The 15,329-nt window shown below is 41.5% G+C and overlaps 1 protein-coding gene across 6 annotated transcripts in view; it reads left to right on the top strand.

The window, feature by feature from the left end:
- SULF1 (sulfatase 1) overlaps positions 1 to 15,329 on the top strand; it is a 192,864-nt gene that overhangs the window by 170,978 nt on the left and 6,557 nt on the right. For 3 of the 6 annotated variants that reach the window (XM_050802638.1, XM_050802637.1, XM_050802639.1), the window contains one exon: positions 1,803 to 1,836. The exons of the other annotated variants lie outside the window; for them this stretch is intronic. In XM_050802638.1, coding sequence (XP_050658595.1) covers positions 1,803 to 1,836 — 34 coding nt within the window. Of the gene's footprint in view, positions 1 to 1,802; positions 1,837 to 15,329 lie in introns of those variants that run through there. 6 annotated transcript variants of the gene reach the window in all.

The following is a 15,329-nucleotide window of genomic DNA, read 5'->3' as shown; positions in this document are numbered from 1 at the left end:
TCCTTCCAATATCTCCCACAGGTCTATTCTATTAGTAAACCTTGATTCCTGATAGAAGCATCTGTTGGAAGATGAGATGAAAGCATTGGGGATTTGTTTGTTATTGCCGTCAACAGTCTGAAGATATACTCTAAGTAAACCAGGATATTCTCTTTTTTTAGGAGAACTTTGATGGAAAGACACAATGCTCTATTTCTGCTATCCCAGTTTGGAGTTCCCCGAGTTGGATTCCTGCCTATGACACTGAATTAGATTTCTTTTGCCAATATTTTTCATCTGAAACTAGAGATATTGGAGCAGTTCATTAACTTGGGATCTAAAAATATAAGAGGGTCTGAATGGAATCAGCCAGATGTTCCTTCCCTGCTCTGTGTGTTAAACTGGCTTATTTCTCCTTTGTTTCATGGAGATGCAGTTCTTTTCAGTGTCCACCCCAGCTCTTTCTTGGTTAATGAAAATACTCATTTCTTCCTCATGATTTCTGCAGAAATGTAAATACCAGCTCTCCATACAAGGAAGGAGAAAGACTTAAAACCGGCAAGGGCATGGACCTTGGCATGGCATGCCGGCTCCAGAAGGGTGAAGAGCTGAACTCCCAGGCATTTGGGTGCAGTTTGCAGGAGCTTTTTGTGGTGCCGCTGGGTTTTCTCTGTGGGTCTGGTGCAGAGCCAGTGTCATCAGCAGTAAAATGGGCAGCTTTCTGGGTCACATGCCTTGAAGGGGGTAGGAATTCCCATCCCAGAATGATCAACAGCACCACCTGTCATCTCCGCCACTGTAGGGTCACAAAGGCTTTTGAGTTCTGGGAGTCCCCTAAGAAAATATAAATCCTCAGTTTTCAATCAACACCTCGCAGTTAACACTTAGTGGAATCAGTTGTCAGTCAAGAGCAGACTGGACTTACAAAATAGGTCTTTTGGTCACTGACCCCACTCAGCTCAAATCTTTTCAAATATCCTGCTTATCTGTTGACCTTTTCCACAAATCTGACCAAAAAAAAAAGAGAAAGAAAGAAAGGAAAGAAAGAAGAAAGAAAAGAAAGAAAGAAAGAAAGAAAGAAAGAAAGAAAGAAAGAAAGAAAGAAAGAAAGAAAGAAAGAAAGAAAGAAAGAAAGAAAGAAAGAGAAAGAAAGAAAGAAAGAAAGAGAAAGAAAGAAAGAAATAGAAAGAGAAAGAGAAAGAGAAAGAAAGATAGAAAGAAAGAAAGGAAAGAGCCTGCAAAGACTAGGAATCTTAACCAACCATTAGAGGCACTAGAAATACTATACCCAGATATTTCTCCCCAAAAGAACACAGGACTTTTATTGGTGGTGACATAACAACTCTACTTAGTGAAATCTGATCAAGTCCCTTAATGGTGAAATGATACACTGGGTGGAGCCAGTTACGCTGTTTCACTTTAAGCCGTCCTCTCCACCTTCCAGACTGTTCCTACGGGAGATGATTATTAGCCCGTTTTTTTCCCCAATGTTTTGTCTAAAAATAACCAAAATTTAACTTTTCCCGAGAATTACATGGACTTTTGGAAGTACCTTTCCCACTGCTTTTAAGTGGGCTCTCCTCCCTTTAACACCCACCCATTTTTTTCATATGAACTCTTTTTTATCTTAAATCTTTTCATTTATAGCTTTCAATCCTCATTTTGAACCTAATAGGAAATCTCTGTTGGGCTTTAACACTGTCTGTATTTAACACCATGTGTTTCTTTCTAGGATTTAGATGTTATGCATGGAAAACTATATAGTGAATGGTTTTATAAGTTCTAAAGCTAACAGAAATTACTCTTGTATTTTCCTATATCAGGAAATAAAGATGGAGGAAGCTATGACCTACACAGGTATTCACACTTTTTTATTCTTCTCGGCAGCTTCTTCCCCAATAATTGCATGATCCAGTCATTTCCACTAATTTCTGTTTCTTACCATGTTGCGCAGAGCACAGCTGTGGGTGCATGCTTGTTCTAACAGCATTCTCCACCACGTTTTGTCATTGATCACAGATCTATCATTTTGCTTTTAAATCAGCTTACTGTCCCATCAAGATGTCCCAGAGCATTTACTCACTACCATGCTTGTTTGCTTGTTGGATGATGCTTTTAAGCATGGAATCATGTGAAGGAAAAAAAAAAAAAAAACAGAATGGCCTTTGGGAGCCCCGGGAGAGGGGAGGGGGAGTTTATTTTCTTTGTGGTACTTACACATTGATTTGGTGGGGGAGCTTCACGAAAATGGGTTAGAGATTTTTATTAAATATAGCATCAAAGGCACAAAAGGACTAATGAGAATTTTAAGAGCATTCTAAGGCCAAAGTTGGAGGAAACAAGGAATTTCCTTGTTGATGTTCATTCATTAACTTTGGTGGTGAAAAGCAGCAGCCACAAGATTCCGAAAGCTCTGCAGAGAGGTGGTGAATAAAGAGAAGGTGCTGGGAGTTGGGGACAGAGTACCGGGAGTCAAGACACTAGTAAAGGGACACACACAGTGGCTCACGCCTGTAATCCTAGCACTATGGGAGGCCAAGTGGGAGGATCGCTTGAGTCCAGGAGTTTGAGATTAGCTTGGGCAGCAAAGTGAGACAAAATAATTTTTTTGACTAGGCAGGTGTAGTGATGCACACCTGTAGTCCCAGCTACTTAGCTACTCGAGAAGCTGAGGCAGGAGGATCGCTTGAGCCCAGGAGGTTGAGGCTGCAGTGAGCTATGATAGTGACACTGACCTCCAGCCTGAGGAACAGAGAGAGACCCTGTCTCTAAAAATAAATAAATAAAGACACTCAATAGTCTCAACATAGCACGGAGACAACACACACACATTCCATAAACAACCCTCAGCCCTGTCATTTTTATCCCCCTCCAACCCTCATCCATCCCTCACTGTGCTCCTGAGGGGGGACACACACTCCTGGTGGCCATGTCACTTGGTCACCTGGCCGTATTCACTATTGCTAATTTTCTACTCTGAGCACAGACCTCAGGCAGGTCTTCCATTTGAAGCAGCTGGGCACTGTCCTTACCGCCTCTGCTGAGGCAAAACTGAGGCACGGACGTTACCAGTACCCTAGTTAATGGATCCACTTGGGAGAAAAACGTCCATCAAAGAAGTGTGAACTTCAATGGTGCCATCTATATTAATATCTTCTTTATCTATATTAATCTTCTTCATCTGTATTTATATCTTTAAAATTAATATACCAAAGAATATTTCTGTTCCTGGCACCCTATTCGGCCCCTCTAACCTCCAGAGCTATGGTCTCAGAGGCTTCCCTTTAGAGAACAGGTCATTCGTCCAACAAGAAGCCAAATGACAACAGGAAAGGCGATGGGGCAGATGAAAACAAAGGAAGCTGGACTTTTGGGGATATGTTATAACCATTTATGTATGTCTTCTTTTTTCTATTTTCTCTTGTTCTTCATCTTAACTGTCCTCAGTCTGCCCCACACCAACCCCGTGTCACTCCCAGCACACATAAGACAGAGCGGAAGACCCCACCCTTGAGCTGGTCTCCCTGGGGCATGGGCTGATGAGGTCATACCCCGCACACTAGGGCGATCTTGCCTGCCTCCCACTGGTCACATTAAGACATTTCCAAAGTGTAATATTATCAATGGACTTATCTCTAAATATTGACTTTGCAGTTATTTTATGAGGCACTCAATTTATAGCTAAGGGATTTTCAGTCTAGTGTCGTGAAAGAGATAAAAGGGTGTTCACAGATTATTTAAGACATAAGACTGGTCAGGGATGAGTCAGAGAGTCATTCTCCATGAAGTCACCCCTGGCCAACTTTGAAAGGAAGAATGTTTAACTGCTCCTTGGGTGTAAATGACAAGCATCTGGGACCCTCCCCTTCCCTGATCCCTGCCACCACCACTCAATGGGCCAGATAATCAATTGTTTCTGAGGTCATTTTCACATAATCTTAGCAACTTTAGTTGTTGAAAGCATATGTGCAGGGGCAACATGGTGTTACCTGTTGCTTTTTTCCCCTTGTAAGCTCCTTACCAGAGAACAGATCTAAGGATACTTTATAACTCAAAATAACTGGCATTTTCAGACTTTGCCATTTCATAGTCCACAAGGCAAGCCATCTTTCAGTGGATATCCACGTGGCAGGCAGGAAATCTTGACATGGAAAATATCTGCCTAGTCACACCTGGGAATTCACTAAACACCCAAATGCAGTGTTTGATGTGGCCTTACCTGCTCCTTATATCTTATTGGATTGAATGAGAACAGATGCAAAACAAGTATGTACAGAAATGCCAGGAAAAGTACTGTCTTCCAACGGGGTCCAACAGCTCAAAGCCCTCCATTGATGGAGCCACTTAGGAGGCTTCAGTGCCTTAATTATTTCAGATTTTGATAGTTTTAGAAAACTAATTTTAAAAAAAAAAAGATTTTTATCGTGAAATTTGATTACAAAAGACTGAGAGAAATGATAAGAACCAGATCTGAAGAATTTGAAATTTGAAAATTCAACAGAGCATTTTTAAAAATGTATCCTGTACAAGATGAACTAAATAAATGTTTATAAACTGCCTTCTTTTTGGTGGATTTTCAAAAATTAATCTTCAGACTTATTTAGAGGATTTTTATAAAGCAAGTTTTTTTTTTTTTCTGTTGCTGTTCAATTTCTTTCTTTTCTTTTCTTTTCTTTTCTATCTTTTCTCTTCTCTTCCTTTTGCTGTTCCCTGTGCATGAGGCAGGAGGGGCAGCTGAAATGCTTTGCATACTCACCCTGGTCATTTTCCATTTAGGACAAGCTCAGAGGGAGAGCACAGCTTAGAAGGTGGCACTCATGACTCAGGAAATAATTTGTGGCTGATTTGAAAGCAACATCTTCTAAGTGTGTTGCAAAATATAGAAAATCAGCAGGTTGATGGGGTGTTTATTTTTCCCACTGCGTATGAAAGCTGATGCTACTGCCCTTTGAGGGCCAAGAGGAGCTCCTGGCAGCCATGGCCATGTGTCCCGTGGCTTGGTAGGGCAGACGGTCAGTTCTTGGCGGCCTTCCTTTGGCAGGGCTGCTTCCTGATCCTTTGCTTCAAGCCTCTGAGCTGTTAGACCACACTGAGCTCCACCCTCAGCAGCCACGCTCTGACCACATTGCTTTTGCTTATTTTGATTCATCTCCCCCATAGTGACAGTGTGTGCCAAAGGTGGCCATGGGTGACACAGCTGTGTGTTAGTGCCATACAGCACTGTGGTCATGGGGTGGCCGCTGGAGCCCCTGACTAGTTTAAGTTCAAATCCCAGCCTCCCTGGTTGGCATGCTTAGAACAGACCCTGGCAGGGGCCAAGCCCCAGTAAGTGGTGGAGTCATTGGTAAAGATAATACCAAATGCAGGACATGTATATGAATGAAAGAGTATGGGAAAGGGAATTTCAGTGATATGAATTCCAAAGCGTGTTAGTATATTTTATAAGAAAGACAAAAAGGTATTCATCAGCACCACTAATCTCCATCATCAGTCCTCTCAGGGACTCCATCTTATTTTAAAGCTGTCTTACTAGCACTTTTGGACTTTTCTGTTTCAGATGCTCAAACAAGAGATTGGGCAGGGACAGGGTTTTGGGTTAAATGGGCTGGAGGTGAGATTGGCCCCCTAAGGTGTTGAGGAGACTTGGGGTGAAGATCGTTAGGGTGTAGGTCAGAGCCAGGGCCACTGTGTGCACAGAGGTGTGTCACAGAGCAGCCAGTAGGCACCAAAATGCAACCAAAGCTCTGCCATGAGAGCTGGGTAGTGGCAGGGGTGACAACAGTGGCCACCCTGATAAGGTTAAGGTCAGACTTGGTTTAGTCTAAGTTGTCAGAGTATGTTCATCGTTTTTCTTACCTTTCCAATAGTGACCCTATTCCAAAGGCCTTGTTTCTTGTGCCATAGAAGAAACTAAACTATAGCATGTGCAGAACTCCTTAAGATCCTCCCCAGACTGCAGAATGAAATGTATCTTTAATCAGTTTCAATATATAGGGGGAAAATGTGTCCTCATTCATCCATGCAACAAATAAAGACAGAAAGAATCTAAACGACCACCTCTGTGCCAAACGCCGCCTTCACCGGGAGTGCAATCTGGTGTTAGAATGCACGATGCAAAGTGCTTTGACCAGAAATATATGGCGCAATAAGAGCCAGGGGAGGGCTCCAACCCAACCCTGAGGAATCAGAGGAAGCTTTCCAAGGAGTTGGCATTTATGCCACATCTTGAAGGCAACAGTGCGGTGATCCAGACACAGGATGGAAAAGGAAGTCAGTCCAACCAGAAGGCAAGACTCGTGTGGGGACTTATGATCAGTTCCGTGAAGGTGCAAGGGAAGGAGAAGAGAAGAATGAGCTGAAAAGGCAACCAGGGCCTATTTTATGGAGCGTGTTATATGCAGAATGATGATATAATTTATCCTCCAAACAGGGATGTTTTGACCATGGGGGAGGAGTATTAAAAATAGTTAATTAGGCCGAGCGCGGTGGCTCACGCCTGTAATCCCAGCACTTTGGGAGGCCGAGGCGGGCGGATCACGAGGTCGGGAGATCGAGACCATCCTGGCTAACACAGTGAAACCCCGTCTCTACTTTAAAAAATGTAAAAAATTAGCCGGGCGTGGCGGCGGGCGCCTGTAGTCCCAGCTGCTCAGGAGGCTGAGGCAGGAGAACGGCGTGAACCCGGGAGGCGGAGCTTGCAGTGAGCTGAGATCCGGCCACTGCACTCCAGCCTGGGCGACAGAGAGAGACTCCGTCTCAAAAAAAAAAAAAAAAAAAAAAAAAAAAAAAAAAGTTAATGATTTATATTCATTCTATATAAATATTGTTATGTATTTGTTCACCAATGAACTAGTCAATAGATCTATAAAACAGCTGTATTTAAAATTATTTTTTAAGCTAAAATATCAAAAATTCTGGACAAATGCCAAACTGAACAGGCTACCAGTACAGCAGATACAAACTGGGACCATCCCAGGCAAACCAAAAATGTGGTCACCCTAGTTACATGCTACATCAAAGGATGTACTCTCTGTCCTAAAAGCAATAGGCAGACATTCAAGAGCATTAAACTGGGAGAAATAATATGAGAGGATTTGGGCTGATCAGATTAGGTGACATAAATAGTTATGAGAATAGTTTTGTGAGTCACATTGGTTTGTGGGTCAGTTCTGGCTCCATCACGTCCCAATTTGAGGACCATTTGCTAACAGTATTACAACACTTACTATGGTCCAGCGCTCTTCTGAGTGCTTTCATATATTAATGTATTTAACCCTCTCAGTAACTTTGTGAGGTCAGTACTATTATTATCCTCATTTTTTTTTTAAGACGTAGTCTCACACAGTCGCACTGTCGCCCGGGCTGGAGTGCAGTGGTGCCATCTTGGCTCACTGCAACCTCCACCTCCCAGATTCAAGCAATTGTCCTTGCCTCAGCCTCCCAAGTAGCTGGGATTACAGGCGCCTGCCACCACACTCAGCTTATTATCCCCATTTTACAGATGAGGAAATTAAGCCACAGAGTGACTAAATAACTTTCCCAAGATTACACAGCTGATAAATGGTGAAATTCAAACCCAGAGAGTCTGGTTCTAGCTGTGCTGTTAATCTCTACACTATACTGGTTCTCTTGGACAATTTATTTAACTTCTTTTATTATGGCTGAATTTTCTCATCTTTAATAAGGTGATAATACATATACATAATAATACACAAGGATTTCATGAGATATTACCTGAAAAGTAAGCCCTGAATTCATGTTATTGTATGACCGATGTTTGATAATAAATTTGAATAGTGAGAGATAAATTGTATCAAAGAACCCTGGAATTTTTTTTCTTTTTTTTTTTTTTTTTTTTTTTTTTTTTTTTGAGGTGGAGTCTTGCTCTGTCACCCAGGCTGTAGTGCTGGAGTGCTGGAGTGCAGTGACACAATCTTGGCTCACTGCAACCTCCACCTCCCAGGTTCAAGCAATTCCCCTTCCTCAGCCTCCCTAGTAGCTGGCACTACAGGTTCAGACCACGATGCCTGGCTAATTTTTGTATTTTTAGTAGAGATGGGGTTTCACCATGTTGGCCAGGCTGATTTCGGATTCCTGCTCAAGTGATCCTCCCAGCTCAGCCTCCCAAAGTGCTGGGATTACAGGTATGAGCCACTGCACCTGACTGAGCCCTGGAATTTTGAAGGACATTTATCTTCACATTAATGGATGATAAAATTGCAGTTTTTAATGTCAATGCTATATTAATAAAGAGGAAAAGTTATATGCATTTACTGATAAGTGGATATAATCAGCCATTGACCATACACAGGTAGTCATCTATAAATGACATATATATTTATTTCTATTTTTAGACTATCTTTATGGTTGAACATTAATTGGCTTTCATTTGTAAAATAAATAGTTATTCCTGCAATTCATCTATAAAATTAGGTAGGTTAGAAATTTATGGTCTTCTGGTTGCTCTGCCTGTGGAGTAACCATTCTTTATTCCTTTACTTTCTTAATAAACTTGCTTTCACCTCACAAAAAAAAAAAGGCTAGGCACGGTGGCTCACACCTGTAATCGCAGCACTTTCGGAGGCCGAGGTGGGCAGATCACCTGAGATCAGGAGTTCGAGACCAGCCTGACCAACATGGAGAAACCCCGTCTCTACTAAAAATACAAAATTACCCGGGCATGGTAGTGCATGCCTGTAATCCCAGCTACTCAGGACGCTGAGGCAGGATAATGGCTTGAACCCAGGAGGCGGAGGTTGCAGTGAGCCGAGATTGCACCATTGCACTCCAGCCTGGGCAACAAGAGTGATACTCCATCTCAAAAAAGAAAGAAATTTATGGTCTTTTTTACTAAGGCCAATTCTGATTTTGGCGACCTGCTAGTATCCAAAAGCAAATTGTAAATTGGCTTTTTGATACTGGCAGGACGCCAAAATCAGAACATCTGAAATTTCAAAGCCTCAATCAAATTCCATTTCAAGCTAAAACATACTATGTTTCAAGTAGCAAGAAAATCACCCAAGATGAATACCAATTTGGTCCAAATATTGGAAACCCTGTGCCTTCAGAAACAAACAAACAAAGAAAAAAAAACCAAAGAGCTCAGCAAAACATGGAAGGGCTTAGGAGAAAGGAGCAGATATATTAATGCAGATACTCTGTTCGGGCTCTTTCCATTGTGAAATTTAAATTAGCACCATTAGAAATGAGACTTGAAAGAGAGTAGCTATATTAATTAAAATATCCCGCCAGATAGCAACAAGCAACAAACTATATATAAGGCTTTGTGATTTTCTGATGGACCCATTGCTTGCTTCTTGAAACTGTAGACACCTGGCCTGGTGAAATTCAATTTGTGACTGAGTACAGGTACCCAGAACCAGGTTTAGATGATGCCATAATGGAGGGGTTCACACAACCCAGGGGAATGGCCAGAGAGGCTTTGTGGAGGGGATGATGCTTAATCTTGAAGGCTGAGATCTGGCTGGGCTAATGAGTCAGGGAAGTACATTCTAGAAATAAATACAAACAGGAGAAAGCCTGGTACTTTCAGGACTTTGCACTTGTTTCTGTGGCTGGTACAGAGGTGATGTGTCAAAGGGGAAGAGAAGAGACCACAGAAGCTGCAGAAGTCAGCCTGTGTCTACAGAAACAATCCCTTCTGCTTCTTATGACATCATCAGCACCTGTTAATTGTAACACTGCTCCAGGTAGAGTTAAAATTCCAAGCATGCATCATCTCTTAAGTTACCCATCTGTGGAATATAGCATGATGTAATTATGTGGTTAAGTTTTTAAAAGTAAGTAAGTGTCATCTAGAAAGAAATGTGACTTGGCTTGTGACCTGGGTATGTTCTTGAATTTCTCTTAGTGGATTCACGGCTTTTCTGTTTCCTGGATTGGGGAATAATTACCTGTGACGTGAAATCATCTACATTTATTCTGAAAATTCACCTGTCAGAACAATCCTATCTATACCTTTTCTCTCTGAACAAAGAGCTTCCAAATGACCCAAGAAAAAGGTTTCCTTTTTTGAGCTGAAGACAGGCAGAAACCAGGAGACACATGGAAAATTTAAGTTCTAATGTCAAATAAGTGTAACTTTCTATTTTGATAAAACTTTACATTTACAGAAAGGTTGCAAGAATAATTTCAAGAACTGTTACCCCATTTGCTTTATTGTTTTTTCTTGTTCTTTCACTCACTTTCTCCACGTATACACACACCTTTTATTCTGAATCATTTGCAAGTAATTTGCAAACATCATTCCCCTTTATATATAAATGGTTTAGGAGGTATTTCCTAAGAACAAAAGCATTCTCTTATATAACAGTCATGCATTTATCAAAATCAAGTAATTTAACATTGTTACAATGCAATTGTCGAATCCACATTTCATGTTCAAATGTTAACAATTGTCCCAATAATGTCATATTCATCCTTTATTGCTTTTCTGGCCTGACATCCAATCCAGAATCACACATTGCAGGAAACTCACCTCTTTCGAGCATCCTTTTATCTGGAACAGTTCCTCAACTTCTCATTATCAGTCATGATATTTTAAAGAGTACATGCCAGTTATTTTGTAAAATGTCCCTCTATTGGGGTTTGTCTGACGTTTCGTCAGGATTGAACTGAAGCTGTGGATTTTTGTTAAGAATACCACATATTGTGCTCCTGGGATATCTTATCAGGAGCTGCATGACATCTTGGTGGTATTACCTTTGATTACTTGGCAAAGGTGGAGTTTGCTAGGTGAAGCCACTATAATTTTTTTCTTTTTTAATTAATAGGTAATTCATCTACTTGCTTTTAAGGCATTCATGATTCCATGATTCATTTCTGCCTGAATCATTTGTTGTTACCATGACAGCTGCAAATGATGATTTCTCCCACTCTGTAATTCCTCTTGCTTTGTTGTTTTTTTTTTTTTTTTTGGTGGTTGTTTTGTTTTTGTGTGTTTTTTTTTTTTTTTTCTTTTTTTGTAAGACAGGGTCTTGCTCTGTCACCCAGGCTGGAGCACTTGGCTCATTGCAGCCTTGACCTCCCAGCCTCAAGGGATCCTGCCACCTCAGCCTCCCAAGTAACTGGGATTACAGGCACATGCCACCACACTCAGCTAATTTAAAAAAAAAAAAAATTTGCAGAGACAAAGTCTCACTCTATTGCCCAGGCTAGTCTCAAACTCCTGGGCTCAAGCGATTCTCTCAGCTCTCAATCTCCCAAAGTGCTGGATTACAGGCATGAGCCACCATGCCTGGTTCCTCCTGCATTTCTTAGGTAGCATTGTACTGTAAAGAAGAGATTTCCCTGCCAGATGCGGAGGCTCACACCTGTAATCTCGGCACTTTGGAAGGCTGACGTGGGAGGAATACGTACTTGAGCTCAGAAGTTCAAGACCGGCCTGAGCGGCATAGCAAAACCTCATCTCTACTAAAAATACAACATTTAAGAAATTAGCTAGGCATAGTCCCAGCACCTGTAGTCCCAGTTACTCAAAGGCAGAGGTTGCAGTGAGCTGAGATAGCACCACTACATTCCAATCTGGGTGACAGAGTCAGACCCTGTTTCAAAACTATAAAAGAAGAGATTTTCCTCCTCTCCTGTGTATTTATTTCTATCAGTATGAACTCAGATTCTCAGTTTATTCCATGGATATTCTCTTGCTATCATTATTTATTTTGATGATTAAAGTGTCTTAGATTTGGCCACTGGTGTCGCTGCACCTGAGTTCTGTGTACTTTTGAAGCATCCTCATCATTTTTTGACCACCTCATTGCTTTCTGGCCTAAAGGCCTGTTCCAGGTTCATCTTGCATTTTTGCCACTCCATATCTGGAAGCAGCCATTTCTCCAAAGGGCCCCAGTTCCTTTTAAAGGGGAATGGCATTTGAACACCAAAATCTGGGTCTGAGGTGTATAAAATTGCTGCTGAGGTGTCTTGGCATATAGATCCTTTTGCTGGATAGAGCTAAGACACACACGTGCATCTATCAACATCTATTCCTTTTTATTTTTATTATTTTTATTTTTATTTTTATTTTTTGAGATAGAGTTTTGCTCTGTCTCCCAAGCTGGAGTGCAGAGGCACGATCTTGGCTCACTGCAACCTCCATCTCCTGGGTTCAAACAATTCTCCTTCCTCCCCTCCTGAGTAGCTGGGATTATAGGCACCTGCCACCATGCCCAGCTAATTTTTGTATTTTTAGTAGAGACAGGGTTTCACCATGTTGGCCAGGCTGGTCTTGAACTCCTGACCTCAGGTGATCCGCCCACCTCGGCCTTCCAGAGTGCTAGGATTATAGGCATGAGCCACTGTGCCCAGCCTTGACATCTATTTTTGTACCTACAGATATGTAGAGATACGTCTAACTGAGTGAACTAATACTTCCAATATAATGTTACCCTGCTCCTGATTTCAATTAAAATGCTTTTAGGGTTTCTCTATTAAATAAGAGGCAAGCTTTAGGACTGAGTTATACATAGTTTTATTGTGCTAAGGAAATAGCCATCAGTCCTTTTTTTTTTAGTGCTTTTATCTTTAATGAATGTTGAATTTGTCAAAAAGCATTTTTTAGCATCTATGAAGATGATCAGATAATTATTCTCTTTAGATCTGTTAAATTATTATTGTATACTATATTAATAGATTTAGTAAGAATGAATCCTTTCATTCCTGAAATAAATTCCACTGGGTCATTGTGTGTTGCTTTCATAATATTGAATTCTGTTCACTAATATTTTAAGATTTTTGTATCATATTTTTAAAAGATACCAATCTGTGATTTCATTTTTGTTTTTACTGGCATTATCTCTTAGATATTATATTAGTTTCTTATTGCTGCTGTAATAAATTACCACTGTTCCTTTAAAACGACACAAATTTGTTCTCTCGTGTTTCTAGAGGTCAGAAATTCGAAATGAATCTTACTAGACTGAAATCTTCTGGAGGTTCAAGGCAAGAATATCCTTGCTTTTTTCAGTTTCTGGAGGCTGCCTGCATTCCTCATTCATGGTCTCTTCCACGATCTTCAAATACAAAAACGTAGCCAATTTTCAAATCAGTCTCTCCCCCAACCCACACCTTCATCTGTTTTCTGGGGTCACATCTCCTTCTCTAACCCTCCTTCCTACCACCTCCCTTTCCCTTTATAAGGACTCTTGAGATCCCACTGGCCCCACCTGGATACTCCAGGATACTCCCATGCCCCAATCTCAGGATCCATGACTTAGTCACATTCGCAGAGTCCCTTTTGCCAGGTAAAGGAACTTGTCCATAGTTTCCAGGCATTTGGATGTGGACGTCTTTGCTGGGTGGAGTCCACTATTCTGCCTATCGCAGCTATCAATGTTATCCTTTCTTCGTAAAAAGAGTTTGGAAGTCTTCTTGAGTTGTCTGCTCTGGAACAGCTTATCAGGATTCTCTTTTCATTGAAGATTTGGTCAACTTCTCCTGTGAAAGTATATAGACCTGATGCATCTTTGCAGAGTGGGTCTTTGGGCTTTCTTTTTCTTCTATGGAAACTGTTCTATTAAAGCCTTCTATCTATATTGGGTTGTTAAATCAAGTTTAGCCTAAAGCTGCCTCCTCACATATTTTAAGTTCAGCCTAAAGGTTTCTCTGTACATCGTGAACTATAACCTAAATAGAGTTGCATACAGACTGTAGCCTACTCTTGTGCCCATCACTGAGTTTTGGCCCATCAAAGGTGGCCAACTGTTCAAACTCTGTTCAAATAAGGCAAACGCTGAGATGTAACCAATCTGGTTGCTTCTGTACCTCATTTTTGTTTTCTGTCTGTCGCTTTTCTTTTTCTGTCCATAAATCTTCTTCCACCACGCAGCTGCGTTGGAGTCTCTGAGCCTACTCTGGCTTGGGAGGCTGCCAGATTTGCAAATCGTTCTTTGCTCAATTAAACTCTGTTAAACTTAATTCAGCTAAGGTTTTTCTTTGAACAGCATCAATTTGGGCAAACTATTTTCCTGTGCAACTATGTTTCATCCAGGTTTTCAAATTTGTTCTCATTCAGGTCTGCAAAGTAGTCTCTTGCTTTTGTTTCCCTCTGTCACCCAGGCTGGAGTATAGTAGCAATCGTGGCTCACTGCAGCCTCAGCCTCCTGGGTTCCAGCGATCCTCCCACCTCAGCCTTCTGAGTAGCTGGGACTACAGGCGTGTGCCACCACACTCAGCTAATTTTTAAATTTTTATTAGAGGTGAGTTCTTGCTATGGTGCCCAGGCTGCTGTTAAACTCCTGGGCTCATGCAATCCTCCCATCTCAGCCTCCCAAAGTGCTGGGATTACAGGCATGAGCCACATCTCTTGTGTTTTTAATTCTGTATATTTCAACGATTTTTAAAATATTTACCAGTTTATAAGAAATGCAAATCAATAGCCAGATGAAGAGGAACATAGGCTAAGGTCCAGAAGGGTCCCAAATGTAGAAGCTTCTGTCCTAGAGTTTGAAGTGTGCTACCTTCACAGCATGTGGTTGCATTCACCAACTGGAAATGTCTCTGAACCCTGTTATCATTTAAGGTTTTTAACGAGGTTCCATTACATAAGCATGATCGATTGCATCATTGGCCAGTGGTGGTTAACTCAATCTCCAGGTCGCTGTCCGCTCCCCAGGGGTCGGGAGGTGGGACTGAGAGTCCCAGCTCTCTAATCATGTGGAGGTCTTTCTGATGATCAGCCCAGCTCCCAACCTAGAGCTGTCTAGGGAACCGTAGCCATCTCCTCAGCACATAAAAGACACTCTTATCTCCCTGGAGATTGCAAGGGCATTAGGATCTCTGTGAACTGGGGGTACATCAAATATATCTTTCTTATTATGCCCTAGTCCCCTGGCCATGAATCCCTTAGTGAGAAGATTATAAAAGCCAAAATATACTGGCACATTCCTAGAATTCCATTCAGCCATCAGAAATTAGTCCAGTCCATCATTCTGTCATATGAGAATACCTCCGAGGGCAAGGCCACTCAGGTTTGCCAGCTTCTGTTGAATCTTGCCAGGAGTGGCTTAGCAATATATGACCTCACCCTTTTAGGAGTCTGGTGTAATGGAGCTAAGAGACAATGTCATCTCCTGTTCTGAGCTTTTTTTGAGCTGTTAATGTAATACTGGATTTCCCTCATGACTCATGACATAACCCAATTATTCACTCCTTCAGCCTCAGTTACTGTTCCTCCATCTCTCCATTTATGACCAAACTTTTCCACCTTTGGAAGAGACATTAGATTCATCCATTGTGCCGCTCTAGACTTCAGGCAGTAATACTAGTCTAGTATTATCATTAGACTACCAGTAATAGTCTAGCAAGTACCTCTTGCTCAGTCTGCTTCCATTCAA

This window comes from Macaca thibetana, chromosome 8, assembly GCF_024542745.1.
Source record: "Macaca thibetana thibetana isolate TM-01 chromosome 8, ASM2454274v1, whole genome shotgun sequence".
NCBI lineage: Eukaryota > Metazoa > Chordata > Mammalia > Primates > Cercopithecidae > Macaca > Macaca thibetana.
Note: the sequence above shows the minus strand (reverse complement) of the source record. Positions and strands in the feature narration are given on the sequence as shown.